At 41.1% G+C, this 16,707-nt stretch overlaps 1 protein-coding gene across 1 annotated transcript in view; it reads right to left on the reverse strand.

Moving 5' to 3' along the window:
• LOC117156981 (uncharacterized) overlaps positions 1 to 15,299 on the reverse strand; it is a 40,283-nt gene extending 24,984 nt beyond the window's left edge. The window contains exon 1 of the mRNA XM_033334577.2: positions 14,877 to 15,299. Within this exon, the coding sequence (XP_033190468.1) occupies positions 14,877 to 15,260 (384 nt within the window). The 5' untranslated portion in view covers positions 15,261 to 15,299. The remainder of the gene's footprint in view (positions 1 to 14,876) is intronic.
• Between the last annotated feature and the right edge of the window lie 1,408 nt (positions 15,300 to 16,707).

The raw sequence follows: 16,707 nt of genomic DNA on the forward strand, positions 1-16,707 counted from the left end.
CGACGAACTAAATCTTGCAGAGACGTAACGACCCTTCGACGCTACTTTTCATTCTACGCTCAGATTTTTCTCGTTCGAATCGTTTTACCAGCACGACAATTTTTCTTTTTCCATGTCATAGTGTGGAAAGCGAGTATCCTTAAATCGTACAGCTATTTTTATACGCGTTTATGCTAGCACGAAGTGACGCTTCCCTCCCCTGCTGTCTGGCAGAAAACTACCTTGGCGATCTTTGAATTTTCGAAGGGTCGGCTGTTGAAACACCGGTAGCCGGAAGGGTGAAATTGGATCGAAAGGCAGCAGGTGGACACGCGTTAAATCTGCGGCCGGTTCCGAGCGAGAGGAGAGCAGATTCGATTTCGCTTTTTCCGATTCTCAGGCAGGCGAGAAAACAAAGCTGCTGCTGCTGCACCGACACGCTCGCTTTCTAAACGGTTGAACGAACCACACGCACCTTGGGAATATCCGAGAGACTGTTCAATCGGCCGGAACCGCTTTGGAGAAATGTTGACGAGACGACTAAACTGCCCGACGATGCCGGAAGTACACCGATCGCTCTTCCCTTCCCGCTTGCACCTGCACCTTCACCCTTCTCAACTGCCTCCGATTTCCGCTCGATCTAACCTGTCTTTACTCCCGTACACGAGCTTAGATCGAGCTACAGTTCCTCGTAGCTCCTAGTAGTCTCCAAGCGAACGCTTAGGCTACTGGCTACACGGACGCTTCATACGCCGCGTGTTACACGTCGCGTTTTCTCCGCCCAAGTATTTAGTATGCTGACTGGACGAACGTTTCGCTGGAGTTTTACACGCTGCGTGTTGCACTTCCATACGAAACATCGCGTTACGTTTCTCCAGTGTGTTCCGTTTTCCGCGTGTAACACGCGACATGCGACAGACGACGTTTCGCCAGCGAGTTAAAACACGCAGTTGCTACTTTAGCGGAGAACAAAAAGAAAGATTAAGACGAAACGTTTTTCAATTCTGTTAGCGTTTTAGTCTCCTAATTTACCTACGCTCCTAATTTACCTAATTTACCTTTCGCCAGCGAGTTAAAACACGCAGTTGCTACTTTGGCGGAGAACAAAAAGAAAGATTAAGACGAAACGTTTTTCAATTCTGTTAGCGTTTTAGTCTCCTAATTTACCTACGCTCTTACCTGTAACTGCTAGAGCTGTATCTTTCAATTTAATTACATTCTTGTTTATTAAATACATATTAGGACGATCAAACCGTTCAGAAACCATATCGGTCAACTCCGTAATTTGAAAATATTACGAACATTGTCTCTTTAAATTTGCTGTACGATTCTTTATTGTTCGCGACACGTTGTCGCGACCAGCGAGCTTTGTTCGTTCTCAACGAAGCGAACGTTAATTATACACCTGCGTAACGAACAACGAGATTTAGATGACGTCGTGATACCTAAACACGTACGATTCTTATAATCCATCGTGTTTTTGAAAATAACTTACAAATTGTTATCTTCGTCGAATTACCATCGATTAATCGTTTTTCTTTATAATTTCAACCAATTGCGATATCTTACGCGGAACGAAGAAACGCCCTGACACTACGAACGTACGAAGAAACTCCTCGTACGCGACTCTTTCGCCTAATTCCCTCGTCACGTACTACGACTGGTGAAAAATGCGGCGGAAAGTCGCCAACTCCAGCGTAACGAAGCGGTTCATCGAGCGTGGCTTGCAACTTTTCAATTAGCCGCAACTTCCGGATCGTCGAGATGGATCGACGCATTTGTGCGATGTTTCTCGGACGCAGCCTCAGCAAACTATCGAACAATGTCGAACTTTGGCTCTCCGCGTAACACGAAATTCTCTTGGTTACGACAATTCGCGTAAAATACGAGGTTCGCGATTTTTCCTGGCCAATTACGTCAACGATTGACGATTTACGAGCTGATGTACGCGAGCCAACGAGGAACACGTAGAACGCGATACGACCTCGACGAAACCAACGAAACGGTGATCTCGATTTGAAAATTTCTACTCCGTTTTTCATCGCGATTTTCTCCTCTTTCGTCCGTTCGCTCGACCATACAGACGATCCTTAATCTCGTTTCAGTTTTACCTCTCCGCGCTTCTCGTCGAAGCAAGAACCGTCGTATTATTCACAGAATCGTTTTCCTATTGTATCGGGTACATCTTGTCGATACTACGTCTTCTGTCGCTGAACGCTTTGTTCTCATAAAGAGGACGTAACGCGTTAAAATTAGAAGATTACCACTTTGTTCGTGGATAATTTGTCGTACATGTTGCAACATTGGACGTGAAAGAATCAACGTCGATTGCAAGCTTATTATAGGCGCCATACAGGGAATTAACATCGTAGTAACTCGTCGACTAGTTTGATTCCTCCGACAAGTATCAACGATCCGTGGATTCCATCGACTTTGTCTTTGAGAAGGAGATTTCGTATCTTCGCTTCTATCTTTCACAAGATGTATTATATTTATGACAAATTTTTTTTTTATTTAATATTTCACAATGTCCAATTTGGACATTTGGTAGAATTTTTTAGCTGTTTGATTATCATGTGGGTGGCTACCTCCAGCGGGGTACCATCTTCGTGTTTGTTAGGTTATATCCTCTATGAGATCTGCTGGGTGTTTCCTTTTTAGTCTTCTTTCTATGCTTGATGTGTTGATCGTTTCCGCTGCCAGTCGGTTCGGGTGCGTTGCTATTCTTTCTCTGCACCTTCTCGAGCATCTGCTAATCTCCTCCTTGACCGTTGGTATTCCCAGGTCTTTTCGTATGTCCTCGTTTCTAACGTACCATGGGAAGTTTACTATTGTGTTAAAAAATTTAGCTTGAATTGTCTCTATTTTGCTTATATGGCTCATGGCTGCTGTTCCCCATAGTGGTATTCCGTACGTCCAGATTGGTTTTATGATCGTTTTGTATATTTTTAATTTATTTTCTATGCTCAGTTTGGATTTTCGACTTGTTAGCTGTCTACTGTATACTGTTTGTATTTTGTCTATTATTGATATGCTATTTTCATGTGAGTCGTGTATCTAAGTGGAGTCCTAGGTATTTGACTTGCCTTGTTTGTATTATTGTTCAATAAAATGTTTGGTGGTATCTGTTTTCGCAGTGTGAATGTAACGTGGTTGCATTTATTGGGCCTCGCTTTAATTTATTTAACCTGTAGCCACTTTATGACAAATTTAACCAGTTAATTTAGTCTTAGAAACCTCTGGTGGCGTAAATGGAAACAATCAACGACGAGCGTGAAACGCGCCGAAATAAAGTTTTTGTTTCGCGTATATGTTTAATGTTAACTACTCGTTTAGCGCGAAGAACAAGTTGCACTATGCGCATCGTGCAGTCGGATCGTTCTTGTTTCAAGGAATAAAAATCAAGAGCCAAACAAAGACAGCGCGTCGCGGTCCAATATTATTTGAAAATACGAACAAACAGATAGGCCGCATCCAGCGTATCTGCCATTGTTGCGTAGATCCACGGTATCTAGGTGCAAATATTTTCGCTCTTCTATCGTTCTACATCCTTTGCAGTTTCCACGGTTTTCTCGATGATAAGTTGCACGTTAACTAAACGCCTTGCGATTCCATGAAATCGATCGCCCCGTCAGTCGTTACACATCCGTAATGACGCATAAAGAACGAAACGATGCAGAATAGAAAACGAAATCGCGTGTCGAGTGTCGACGACTTTCTTTCGGCGCGGAATTTCGAGCACCGATTAGAAAGACGCGCGAAGGAGAGCGGACAGTGGTCATTGAGTTTCGAAAGCATCGAGAGACACGTTCGAACGCGAGCAGTCGTGATATGCAGATATTAGATTATTCAGGAAATTCATGGCTTTTCCGACGGTGTATACAGCTGTTGGGCTGCAGGTGTCAGGAAACTGAAGGGCCGACTCTTGAAGCCGAAATGAGACTAGTACGAAGACTACAGGGGAGAACGTGATAAAACGCGTTTGCTATTTTTTTACAGGAAACCAGTTTTGAGAATCGTTGCACTTTTTCGATGTTTGTCAATGTCAAACCTTTCAAAAACGATAAACGAACATATGAAAATATCGCTTGGCTCCCATACAACTTGGTCCATTTGTATCATATTTTTTCTTTATCTTTGACAAATTTACATCTTTGCACCTATGATTCCCTACAGTTTCGTAGTGAATTTTAGACTTTGCGTTCACCAGGGATTTCGGTGAAGTTTCTCATCGGTGACATACACTGTGACATACGTTTCTACCTTCGGGTTTGCCATGAACAGGCGAAATGGAATTCGCGAAACGAAAAACACGATCGAAACCCGGACAACCTCAAATATGCAAATGCGTCGGCCCAATAGATAGACCGTGAGCCGAGCTTGGAGCTGCCTGTTCGCGACGAAAACAATGATCCGGTAAAGCGCTGCTTTAATACGACGGCCGGTTCGCCGCCCTGGTACCTCGTTGTCGCAATTAATCTGCCAATAATTACTTCCCACGAATGGTCGAGGGCCGCGAACGCTCGATAAAGCGCGTCTGTAGGCCTCGTCGCTCGCAATACCAATCGTATTCGCGTTTCTGACTTCATCAACCATTCTTCGTGATCGTCTCTTTGTCAGAATAGAGCGACGAGGTATCCGTCGATACTATCGTTGATATCGTTTTTGATTTCGATCGGATCGAACAGAATTCACGAATTAACATTTTGACTGCCACGTGGGTCAAATATGACCGGCCGGCAATTGTAAAAATTGTATGAAAATTGACAGTTAGGGCATTTTCAATATAACCGATAAATAGAAGATACTTTGAAATAAAAAGTGCCCCATTGAACAATGGAACGTTCTTATTAGAACACCAATAAAAAGAAAATGAGGACAAATGTTGCATCTAACGGTGCACTGTGTTTGCATCCGTATCTTTGACGGATAATCTACGAATATTATTATAAACACAGCTTAGAAAATAATCGTAAATGCTGCTTTATGATCGTATAATTGAAGTTAGAAGTGTGCACATACCTCACTATCATATATAGAACGAGCAAATACTGTTTACTAATATCTTCTACACGTTTCAACAATATATTCCGCACGTTTTGCTTGCGACGAAACAACGAACGCGAATGGTTTGTTGAAATAAACGAAGTCTTGTTATAATATGTCGCTATCAACTGTTACCAAGGCACCACGATGGTCACCCGTGACCACCAATAAGATAAACGGTCCATTGGGGAACAATGTTGTCTTACATCGTCGATTTATTATTATTTTGCCATTATATGCTTTGAATAATAGAAATACTCCCGTGACGTCCTGAGCGAAACACGTGATTTCGGCGTGGCAGTTGAAGTGTTAAGGGAATATTCTAGTCCTGCAGCATCGTTTTTTACTACTGTCGATTCTATGCGTCAATACAGCGACAAACAAATTAGTCATCGAATTAGAACTTTGCAGAAGGTGTCGGATATACGAGATTATTATTCGACGCGTCTAACAATCAATTTAATACTGCGCGATATCACGGAATCAAATTCATTACAGAGTTACTTTTCTCGAAAAATTCATCACTGTGTGCTCATAGTCGGTGTCCAGTCACGGGCAACTCGTCCGACTTGAATGCCGCTGAAACCGCTCGGAACATGCTCGGATCGCTCGTGTATTCGTCGCTGATCATCCCATTCCCATAGTCCGATTTGAATTTGACATTTTTGCAGAAGTTCAAGGCAAAGTAAAATTGGTAAAGTAAAAAGGATATAAAGCGTAGCATGTAGGCAATTTAACTCTTTGCACTCCTATGTCGAGCGTGACTCGACATCAGTTGTTATCTCAGGAGCTCCTTTGTCGAGTCCCACTCGACATTCTTTCAGTCCCACCTTTTTCTGTGCGAAGGAAAACCAGGATTGTATCCTGGAAATTGTTTCAAGATACATCATACACTTAAAAATTACAAAACACAACAGTAGTGTGAATAAAACTGGAATTTAAGCGAATTTGTTTCTTCCTTTATTTATTCAAATTGTCTTATTTTTTAGTTGAAGTAAATTTCGAATAAAACGCTTAAAAGCGTTGGAAGCTGCTGGTAACGAAACCGAAATAAAATTCAGAGTGCAAAGGGTTAATGGAAAAGGTACGTACACACGCAAGCTATAACACAGACAAGGAAACCGTAAATATAAAACGACAATTCTTTAAATATATCTCGTTATATTCGAGACAGCGTCATATTCAAATATCGATGCGAGTAACTATATATAAAATTCAGTTCACACGCGCGTGTCTTTCAACTTTGCTAAAAAAAAAACCAAAAAAAAGAAAGTACTAGGAAATGTAAAAAATCTGAAACGATCCTGATTTAACGAGACGAGGAGACTACATGAATAAACCATCGGTTTTCTAGAAAATCTTCTTTACCGGGTCAATTTTTCTCCTCGCTGTATTCAAATTAATAACGACTCGGCTTGCGCGTCTCGAGCGAACGTAGCATGTAATTTAGCAGTTTTTTTTTTTTTTTTTTTATCGAAGCGCCCTAGCGACACGCGACATTTTCCATGCGAGCTGGTTCGGTGTTGAGACGCTTTTTGCGTCTTAAATGTGCCGTAAAGTCTTTCTCTCGTCGACCGAAATATTACAATGTGCTTTATTCGTAGAAAGTAAAACAGCGCACGCCAACTCCTGAGACCGTAGCCTCTTCCTCGACCAGGATACCGTGGCCGAACAATAGCGGCTCTCACTTCGCTGCACGAGTACGGTAGCTCGTTACGCGTATTCATTTTATCGGAATTACTTCCTACAGAATAGCGTACGTGTACGATTGCCAAGAATCGCGATACCATGCGACGTGTATCATCGAGCTGTACGTTTCCTGATCTGGCCCCGTACCATTCACGACGACGATACCGTTCCAATTTACATACTCTACTTATGCAACGCTATAAACCTACGGGAGACAGTCGTTCGATTGTAACATACGTACATCACGGAATATTAAATAACGCAGTCGTTTGTTATATTCGTATGGCTGCGTTAATAAATTTTCTTGCTTATCGGCTCGGCGAGAGGAAGGCAAACAGCGATAACGCGATCAAAGGTATTATTGTTCTTGCTCGATGAACAGATCTTGTCATGCAAATAATTACAGACGAATTTCGATAAAAGATAATTAATTCACGACGTGGTACAGACGAGGTTCGGCCGATCTTTTAACTATCTTCATAGCCCGCTCTCGTTTAAACGCATCTATCCGTAGGATTTTATTTGTGCGAATCGATCAGGCGACGAACGACTCTAACGATTCTATCCGCTGTTTCTCTTTTTCTGTTCGTACATCGTGGCTATAAAATCTCTTAGCACAAGGTTTGCGTTTATTTACGTATCGTCGCGAGTAACCGCAACATTTTCGTTGTCTCTGCGTAACGCGTAAGATTAGACGACTAAGTTTACTATCTCGCAGTCAAACTGCAGATATGTGGAATCTGAAAGTCGTGGAAAAGCGAGCGAGGCCGGGGTTACGAGCAAGATTTATTGCCGCGACGATCGTAACGCGAATCCTCGTCTTGTTGATCGCATGACGTCGTGCTTTCCAGAATTTTGCAAGCTCTCGGCATTTTTCTCCGATAACCGTGCGCGTATAGCATCGTAGGAGAAACTATTGTCAGCAAATTTGATTCTCAGAGGTGAGATGCGAGAGACAAATGGCGAAGCGAGAGAATCGCTAGGGCTGACGTAACGAGATCAAACGATTTGACACGGAGAAAATTTGTAACGACATATAATCAGAAAGCTATGGCAACACAGAGGTAACGCGAGACAGAGAAAGAGACAGATCTTTCTCCAATTGACACGATGAATCGATTTAACAACGATCGTGGAAGGCGATCGACCTAGCCGAATGCTTTTGCCTGAATGTTTTCAGTTACGTCGAATCGGAAGTAGAAATTGGCCGGCTGTTCGATATCATTATGCAATGCCTTTGCCGTACAAATTAAAAGTAGATTATTGGATTTCGTGTGTCGTAACGTTGGTTTACTTTCTGATTACGTAGCATGATACCACGCGTTTTATAAAACCTCGAACCACGGTATAATTTACGATAGATAAACAGCCGTTTTTCTTCTCCATTGTAACCGTGAGTTTGATGTTTGCGTTCTGCGACGTACATTCAATCGCAGGTGTAATAAAAGTCATTTAATAGAGACCTACGAGGCGTTTGGATTTCTTCAAGCTGAAATTTACGTGTCCTTCCGCTCATGCAAATTACCAATTACAACATTGTAGCGTTCTTCCTATAATTACGAAGCGTAGAACGCGTTCCTAGGATGTACGAGACAATGCTACCGATCGAAACGCTATTCGTTTGTTACGTAAAACTTTCGTTGGTGCGCGGAATGCAGCGCTAGATTCTTAACTCGTACGAAATATTTCAAGCGATGGCGGATGAGTCACTACTGGCTCTTAGTCACCTCGAATTTGCATTTAGTTCTCTTTTGCATCGCCACGGAGACGTTGCTAGTCCATAAAAGATTCGAATCTCCCTCCGCGATTCTCCAGAAAAATATTCCTGTCGATGAGAAAGTGCTCGTAGAAAGAAAGGATTTGTACAGATAACACGCAAATGTTACTAAAATATACGAATTAATGGCAAATTCGTTGCGCAATGAAGAAACACAGCGGCTGGCGAAAGTACTTGAACATTTGTAAGAGCTCGATCGTATTAGAACCTAAGCGTTCGTTAAGCTCCTTCGCTTGTTTCCACGAATACGTATAAAAAGAAATATAAACAAATTTACAAGGTGACTTGGAAAATAATAACGAACGCGAGATGCTTGTAGAAACATTTGCGAATAACACAATACAAATAATATGATACAATACGAATATGATTAACACAATACGAATAACATAATACAAATTTTGAAATGGGAAAATGTTCGTATCTCCCGCACGAGTTTTCCTAGTCGAAAAATGTCCAAGTTTCGCGATAATTTTCTCGCGTTTTCCGTGGTAACGCGAAAGTATGACCGTTGACCGAGGATCAATCGCTGCGTATCGCCAGCAATAGTATCGGCCTCAACACTCCAGCAACCTTACGATAACCTCACCTACGGAATCTAGTTTCGAGCGCGGCATAACCAGTTTGTCAGTTAATTAATGCTGCAAAACTGGTAGTCCTGCGCTTTCGAACTGTACCGGGTCTTTATCTGGTTCTTTGCACCGCGCTGGGTCTAACGCTGTCACATATTATTTATAAATCTTCGATCGTAGGATGATTTAACTGCATCGTAGGATATTTTCAAGTCGACTGAGGTGCTTGCACCATCCCTGGCCATCGCTGCTTGTCGAATCTTCCGAAACATTCTCCAGGCGTTTCAAGAGCTTCCAAACGTTCTTCGTTTTACAAGATCGCAGGGCACGAGCGAATTTTAATAATTTGCCTGTCGTGCAATTTCTCCGCGCTCCATCGTACCTCGTATCCTCGTCAACTTGTTCCATATGCACTGGCGTGTCGTACAGCTGACTAGAATCAGTTGTTTCTCTTTTAGAAATCTTTACGGTGCGTATAGTTTTATGATACCTAATTCATTTGCGTAAGATGGCACAGTCCTCTTTCTTCGCCCAACGAGTTTCCATTCCTCTGTCGCGCCATATATTTTACATTTTCGCTATTTTACCAAACGTTCTGAATTTGTTGTATTGGAATCGGATGATAATAATACAGCGGCGAACGACGAGAACGCGAGACATTTACTACCTTCTTGCATATCTCCGAGGGTTTTATCCAACTATAGCGGAATACAAAGACACCCTTCGATATGTCGTATTGTAACGAATTAAATGAACAATATAATTGCTACGTATACTGGCGGTTTATATTAGAAGAATTATAGCCACGCTACTTGTCGCTATTTACCGGATAATTTGGCGAACCAAGGACAATTTGTCGTCTATGACATACTGCAACTAGAAAAGAGAAACTTCCTAATTCCATTACCTCTGACGATCTATTATGTCATTATCATCTAATGACAAGATCCGTAATCACTTAGTTGCCAACCCAATAGCAGAGAAATGTGCTTCATATCGAACAACTAGAAAAATACTTCCAAACCGAGCGATCCAATAAACAAAATGTTCTCTCCAAATACTTCAACTATGAAAAATAGATCGTAGAAGATATTAAAAAAAAAAAAAAACTAACACTTCCTATTAATTATTCATCGACCGTAACTTTCAGCTATGTACATCGTTCGTTCGGGGTGAACGTGTTCGGGTCATAAATTGGAAAGAAATGGCAAAGAAGCGGCAAGTGTACTCTCGATATCGCGCAGTTAATCTCGATGGAATTTAAAAAGTACTCTCGGAGACGGAAGACGCGCGCAGATGGAATTCCCGCATGTTTTATGGGTTTTCGGAATCGTGCGATAAATTCGGTTGCGAAAGTGAAAACGCGTCCACGGCGAATGCTCGATACGACTTAATTAAATACACGGACACGAAAAGGTGGTGATACGCGACAAGCGAGAAAGTTCATTCACCATGAATCGAACGAGGAAGAGCGCAGTTGCACACAGCGGTCCGTCGAGTCTGGCTTTCGCAATTTCCATCGCTACGTTCACGTACACGCGGCACGATTTTCGTTATGAAATAGCGAAGAATTTCATTTCATTTCGTTTTCATGTTCAGGGCGGCAAGATGTCGACGGGTGTGGCACGCGTGCTCCTATCGTGCGAATAAGAACGACACGTATACGCAATAGCTTTAACGAGGAGATTTTCAAACAAAAGTCCGTTGACATTAACGATACGTTTTCGCATTATCATGTGTGGCGCCGATAGACAACGTCGTCTCCTGTTTTTCTAGAAAGTGGATATTTTTGAAAATTCCTTTCGCATCGGTAAATCCACTGGGTTCGACGCCAATGAATTTCTGAATTGTACTCGAAACGTTCGATCGTCGAATCATCGCAACTAGCTGCGATATCGTGGCGATTCGTGGACCACGGCGTGTACAAATAGCTCTGGAAAGTATCCGGGCACTTGCTTGCTTTTGTTAAGATGCGTCTCAATTGCCAAATTACGGATAAACCTGAAGAATTTGATATTTTTTAATCGTCATAGCCACGTGCATAATGTTCCTTACGCTGCATATAGCTTCGTCCTATTTGTGTTTCTAACATTAGCAAATAACCAATCCTCTTGGTAAAGAGATTTGCAAAATCATGGCCTCGTGATATTTTGGGATTCGTAGCTTCGATCGAATTAAATGAGATTGTCTCGTTCGAGGTGCAAGCTTCTTATATTTAGAACGATTAAGAAATATGCAAATAGTTGTGAACGACGATGTGGTTACTCGTACGACGACGGCTATGGCCACGACTCTAAGAAGATGCTTTATGCAAATTGGTCGTTTCGCTTTTGTCGCGTATGCGACTTCTTTAATCGTCTCCTTCGCCTTTCATACGTCAATGCACGTCACTCTCTTTAACGAAAGATGCTACAGCAGGCATTCGTAAATTTGTAAAATTTCCAAGAGAAACGGTAGAATGCGAAATGCGTTCAACGTTACGACAAGAATACGAAAATAGGCTAGACGATGCTATCTTGCGAAGAAACAAACTATAAGTGAGTATAGTGGATATACGGGTACTGAGAGGCTGTTACCCCTACGCAAAACTTACTCCAGCAACGTTCCGTCAGTCGCGTCGTGAGAATCCAATTTTGCCCGATAGAGAGACGAAAGAGCAAATATTCGTCTAGAATCGCTGGCTCCAGTGACGATGGATTATGGTTGCACAAGTAGACACATAGAATGTTGGTCACGAGGAAAGGATAAAATACTGGACGAAATCACGCCGCGAATGGCGCGTAGCCACGGAGAAAAATGTTCGAAGCACGAGCGTAAACATCGAACTGAAGCTGCCAAGCAAGCTACGCAACAACACCACGCTAGGCCCGACCTTAATAAGCTGCTTTCACACCGAACTCGCTACACTTAGGCCCAGCTTTTTCAACAAGCGCCAATTTCTAGTAATTTCAACCTTCCAATTATCTTCGATTACGCTCGCATGCTCTTTCAACTCTGACCATTTCTTAACTACATGCTCGGCTTCCACTGCGTGCCAGGTTGCGATCCATAAAGAAAACATTGTAAACGTAATTCTCGAAGAAGCTCGAAGAGATTTTGAAGCGTCTGTTAACGGTATCTTTGTCGATGCAGGATTTCGTGGCATTTCTGAAACCAAGCGTCCGTCTCATACACCTTTTGCTTATTAACAAATGGTATCCACGAGTTCGTTAGCAGTCGTGATAACTTACGAGAAGTCGATTAAATATTTATCGAGTCGTCGTTCGCCGCTGTGTTCGCGAGTCACCATAATTACACGGCCTAGAAATAGCAAGTTCCTCGTCAATATTTTAACATAGCCGGTCAATGGCCTGCTGGCATTCAAGTATATTTATTGCAAGTATATTTCGAGCAAACTTTCCTCTAGTACTTCCGTCATTCTAAGCATCACGCCGTCAGCACTGCGATCTTAGTGTCTCGTTTATCGATCATTCGCCGTACATAGTGGAATCATTTGTTAGATCAAAAGTTCCGCGAGCATGGATTTACGCGCTGCACAAAAGTGGAATTTTTAGAAATAAGACGGAGTAACGATGCTGGCCGTGCAAAAGAGCTCGGTGTGGACACGACTTAAGTCGAATTCCACACAAAGAAAGGCATTCGATGGAAAAGAACCTGCAACGGACCTGAGGCCCGCATCTTCCAGGTCCGAACCTAATTTATCTTAGGGCCCTGTACTCGCGAAATTCGCCCCTTCGAACAATTTTTCGGAAGAAGTTGCCAAATCGATTCTCAGGTCTCGACGAACGCATCGTCATCGATGAAAATTTACCGCCATAGCGTTCGTAATTTTCTAGTCATTTCCTAGTCGTTTCGTGGTGGATGAATGGGCGAACGCAGTTGCGCCTAGAACATATAACGTGCAACGTGCAAACGAGCGTACAATTTAATTCTCCGTGAAACGTTTTCATCTCAAGGACGATTCGCGATCTCAAGAGACGGCTTTAATCTTCGTTCGGAAAGCCGCGTGACAGTAAATCGTCCCAGAATCATATACTACGCTCGAACGTGAAATAACTCTCTCTTTCTTTGATTGATGATACCGTTCGTGCATCGCGAGAAATCTCACCGATTAGTTTCAAATCCTATCCGCCGTGATCCTCCACTTGCTTCGCGGTCTTTTCCAGTGCTTCGATTTAAATATACAGCAAGTGCATACTGTGCAAGAGTGTTGGGCCAGCTGCGACAGCGATATCGTCATGACAAGCTATTCGTGTTTTTAAGAAGTATTTCCATTTAAATAGTTCCAAGAATTTCAGACTGTGGCATAAACAATTGGAATGTTAAAAATGTCGTTAAACGGCATGTGGGGTATTACGCGAGCTATAAAGAAGCCCGATATTTCGGCTATACGAAGCACACGAATAAAATACGTATTAAATTTGTGATCACGTACCAGTGTTCTATGCACCGTGACCACAAGTTCCCTTAATTGCGTCTTTAACAACGGCAACTCGTTTACAAGTTCGCGGTAAACGCGTCCATTATTCGACTTGCCGCAGCCGTTTCATCGACTACGCACCAAAAATACACAATTCACGGTGTGTACGCTTTCCTCGTGAATATATAAACGGAAAACAGATGGTGTACATACAAACATTGAAAATACCGCTTGACTTAATATCGCTCGCTGTGCTTACGCGATAATTATACGAGACTTGTAACAATACGCTATAAAGTTAAAATATCGTAATACGTATTATCAAATGGCACGGTGATGTTGCTATTCGACATCCGTGATATACGCGAATACGTACATATTTTTCGCAACTTCACTTCCAGTCACTCCATAAGCAACGTCGTCTTTCGTTTTATTTCGCGCGTCGTATCTTGAAAATAATTATTGAGATTTATAGTTGACGACTAGAAAAATTGAAAATAATGATGAAACAAATAGAACATAGATTTAGAAAAATGTAGATAGCATATTATTCGTTAATAAATACCATAACCTCATTTATGGAATAACCTAATAAGATTACTAAGTTTTCGTCCCGATGCGTTCGTTGAAGAAAAAAATATTTCTTTCTGGTTACACCTATTTCGTACTGCAGACTACCTCGAACAGAGCGGCTCTAAAAATTTGATACGATCGTTGTTCGTTCTCGGAGCCTTCCGTCCCCCTTCTACATCGTCCTGCATTTTTATCTGTTCGCGTTATTATGCTCGATCAGTCGATAAGTTGCATCGGCTTCGCAGATCTTCACGTATCCACGACTTACGTACTGGTCAGCTGTCGACCATTTTTAACCCCTTTATGCTCGATATTGCATACGCGATATTATAAGTGTTTTAATAAATTCTTAGACTAATTAAAAAAATAAACGTATTTACTTTGGTTATAGGTGGTATATGTTTGCGCATTAAGCATGCGTAGGTGCATTGCGCTTTCTTTATAGAAACATTTTTAAAAATATGATGCAATCGTTGATAACTGGTAAAAAAAAGTATATCCACAATCCTAAAAAAATACGCATATCTCTACGAATTTCTATAATCGTAAAAGCATCTTAACGGAAGCCATTTGAATTATGACAGTTTCCTAACCTTATCCTTCTATTTGCGTGATGTATATTTCTACTTAATATGAAAACTGCCGTTATTCGAAGTCACACGTAGATCAATATATCAATATATTATGCACGGTTCTTTGCAGATTGCCCGGTTGTGTGGCATCATCAAACGTGCACAGACGTGCGAAAATACATTAAAAGCATCAAAACGCATGACAGTACACAAAGATTCCTTCAACAATATAAATAAGCACAACGTACCTCATCGTCGTGATGGCTGTTGGAAGGCACTTTGTCAGAAAGCTCCTTGATCAAATTCTCCGAGTTCGTCTGATTTGAAGCAGCTGGCAATTCATTCGATACCTTGGCACTGTCTTTCGAGTCTTTAATGGAATCGGACCAAGTACTTTCCTGTTTGATCGAGTTTACTTTCTCTTTTTTCTGATTCTGTTTGCCCTTCTCAAGATGCTTAGACTCGTTGAAGCACCTTTCGAAGCTGGATGCTCGTTGAAGAATCGTCGGCGAAGTTGCAGTCGATTCACAAAATTCCAGCTCGCTTTTCAAATTTTCGTTGCTTTTATTGCATATCCGTGGAGGGTCTTGGTCGCGAAACGCTCTGCGTTGACCTTTTACTATTTCACACATGTTTTTCTTGTTTTAAATTAAGTCGATTAAATCGTTCATATTTTCTTAGGGATCTTCGAATCAAACATCTCAAAGCTATTCCCCTCCGAAACCTTGAAAATTATACATCATCGTTATTATTTCTCGTTTTATCGGAAACATATTTTCTGTTTATCGTAAATCAAACATCTCAAGATCAGTATTCTTATCGTCATCAAAATACTAAACGTTATTTTTTCACGATGCAACGAATTCAACTATAGTACTAGACAATTTAAATTCAACCAATCACGGATAAGCTACTGATAATGGAATTACGTTCGATTAGTATACCAAATGTGAGATTGATACGAACGCAAAAGAAAGATTCTAGTAAAGACATTTCGTAAGATCGTACTGTGTTGAACGAGAAAAATATCACCGACTTTGTTGACACGAAAAATAAGTACTAACCGGTTTTCAACGAACGTTCCTTCTAACGACAGGGTTAGCTTCGTTTCCGTGACGTACAATACTTCCGTAGGGTAGTGAGACGCAAACTGTACTATCTCGCCAAGGGCCAAACGAGTCATGCGTCATACGGAAGGACATCTGTTGCCCTTTTCTCTCGACCCCTAACGTTCTTTTCATCTTTATCTATCTAGCTATTGGCCGATTCGTTCCACTTGCTCCCTCTTTTTTACTTCTTCGATCGCCACCCTTTTTGGCGGGGAATAAAAATTGTTACAGCTTACGGGGTCTAGTTTGTAAACTCGATCGCAACGATATTGTTGATTATCAGGTGAATATCAACGTTGAATTAGTTTCAATGAAGAAGTTTAAGATATCGGCTACAGTTAAGATGTTCATACGTAAATCGATTTTGCGATAACGAAAAAACATTTTTTACCGACCGCGAGATGGCACAAATTCTTAATATTCTGATTAACGATGCGTAAATATTCGTAAATGTTTTTTTCGATTCATAAATTATTCTATGATAAATATGATAATTGCAGTAGAAGAGTAAATATTTAACAAAAATCTCATACATTTATATGTCTTCTATCCAAGAACGTAGGTAGAATGACTTTTAGATATTTTCACGTGAAAAGCGGCTAGTCGTTACAAAGTGCGCTGTAATCCTATTTAATGAAACGTAACTAGTACAAATCCATCAAAGCGATTAATTTACAGGATATAAATTTGAAAATATTTCAATTCATACTGTTGATATTTTATATATTATATGCGAATTACCTCGCGTATCTTAGGAGATAATCGTCGATGTATGAAAGTTTCGTAATCTTAAGATAAAAGCTATTAATTTTTGTTCTCTTTTAATGACTATATAAATAAATTTTCATCTCCGAAACTATTAACCAAGCATGATTTCCTTTCTTTCTATTCATGAAAATATGACCTTCGTAAATAATTACTTTCGTAAGACATAAAACTATTTGATAACAAGATATAACACTTTTTGAAT

This window comes from Bombus vancouverensis, chromosome 10 (genome assembly GCF_051014615.1).
Source record: "Bombus vancouverensis nearcticus chromosome 10, iyBomVanc1_principal, whole genome shotgun sequence".
Taxonomy (NCBI): domain Eukaryota; kingdom Metazoa; phylum Arthropoda; class Insecta; order Hymenoptera; family Apidae; genus Bombus; species Bombus vancouverensis.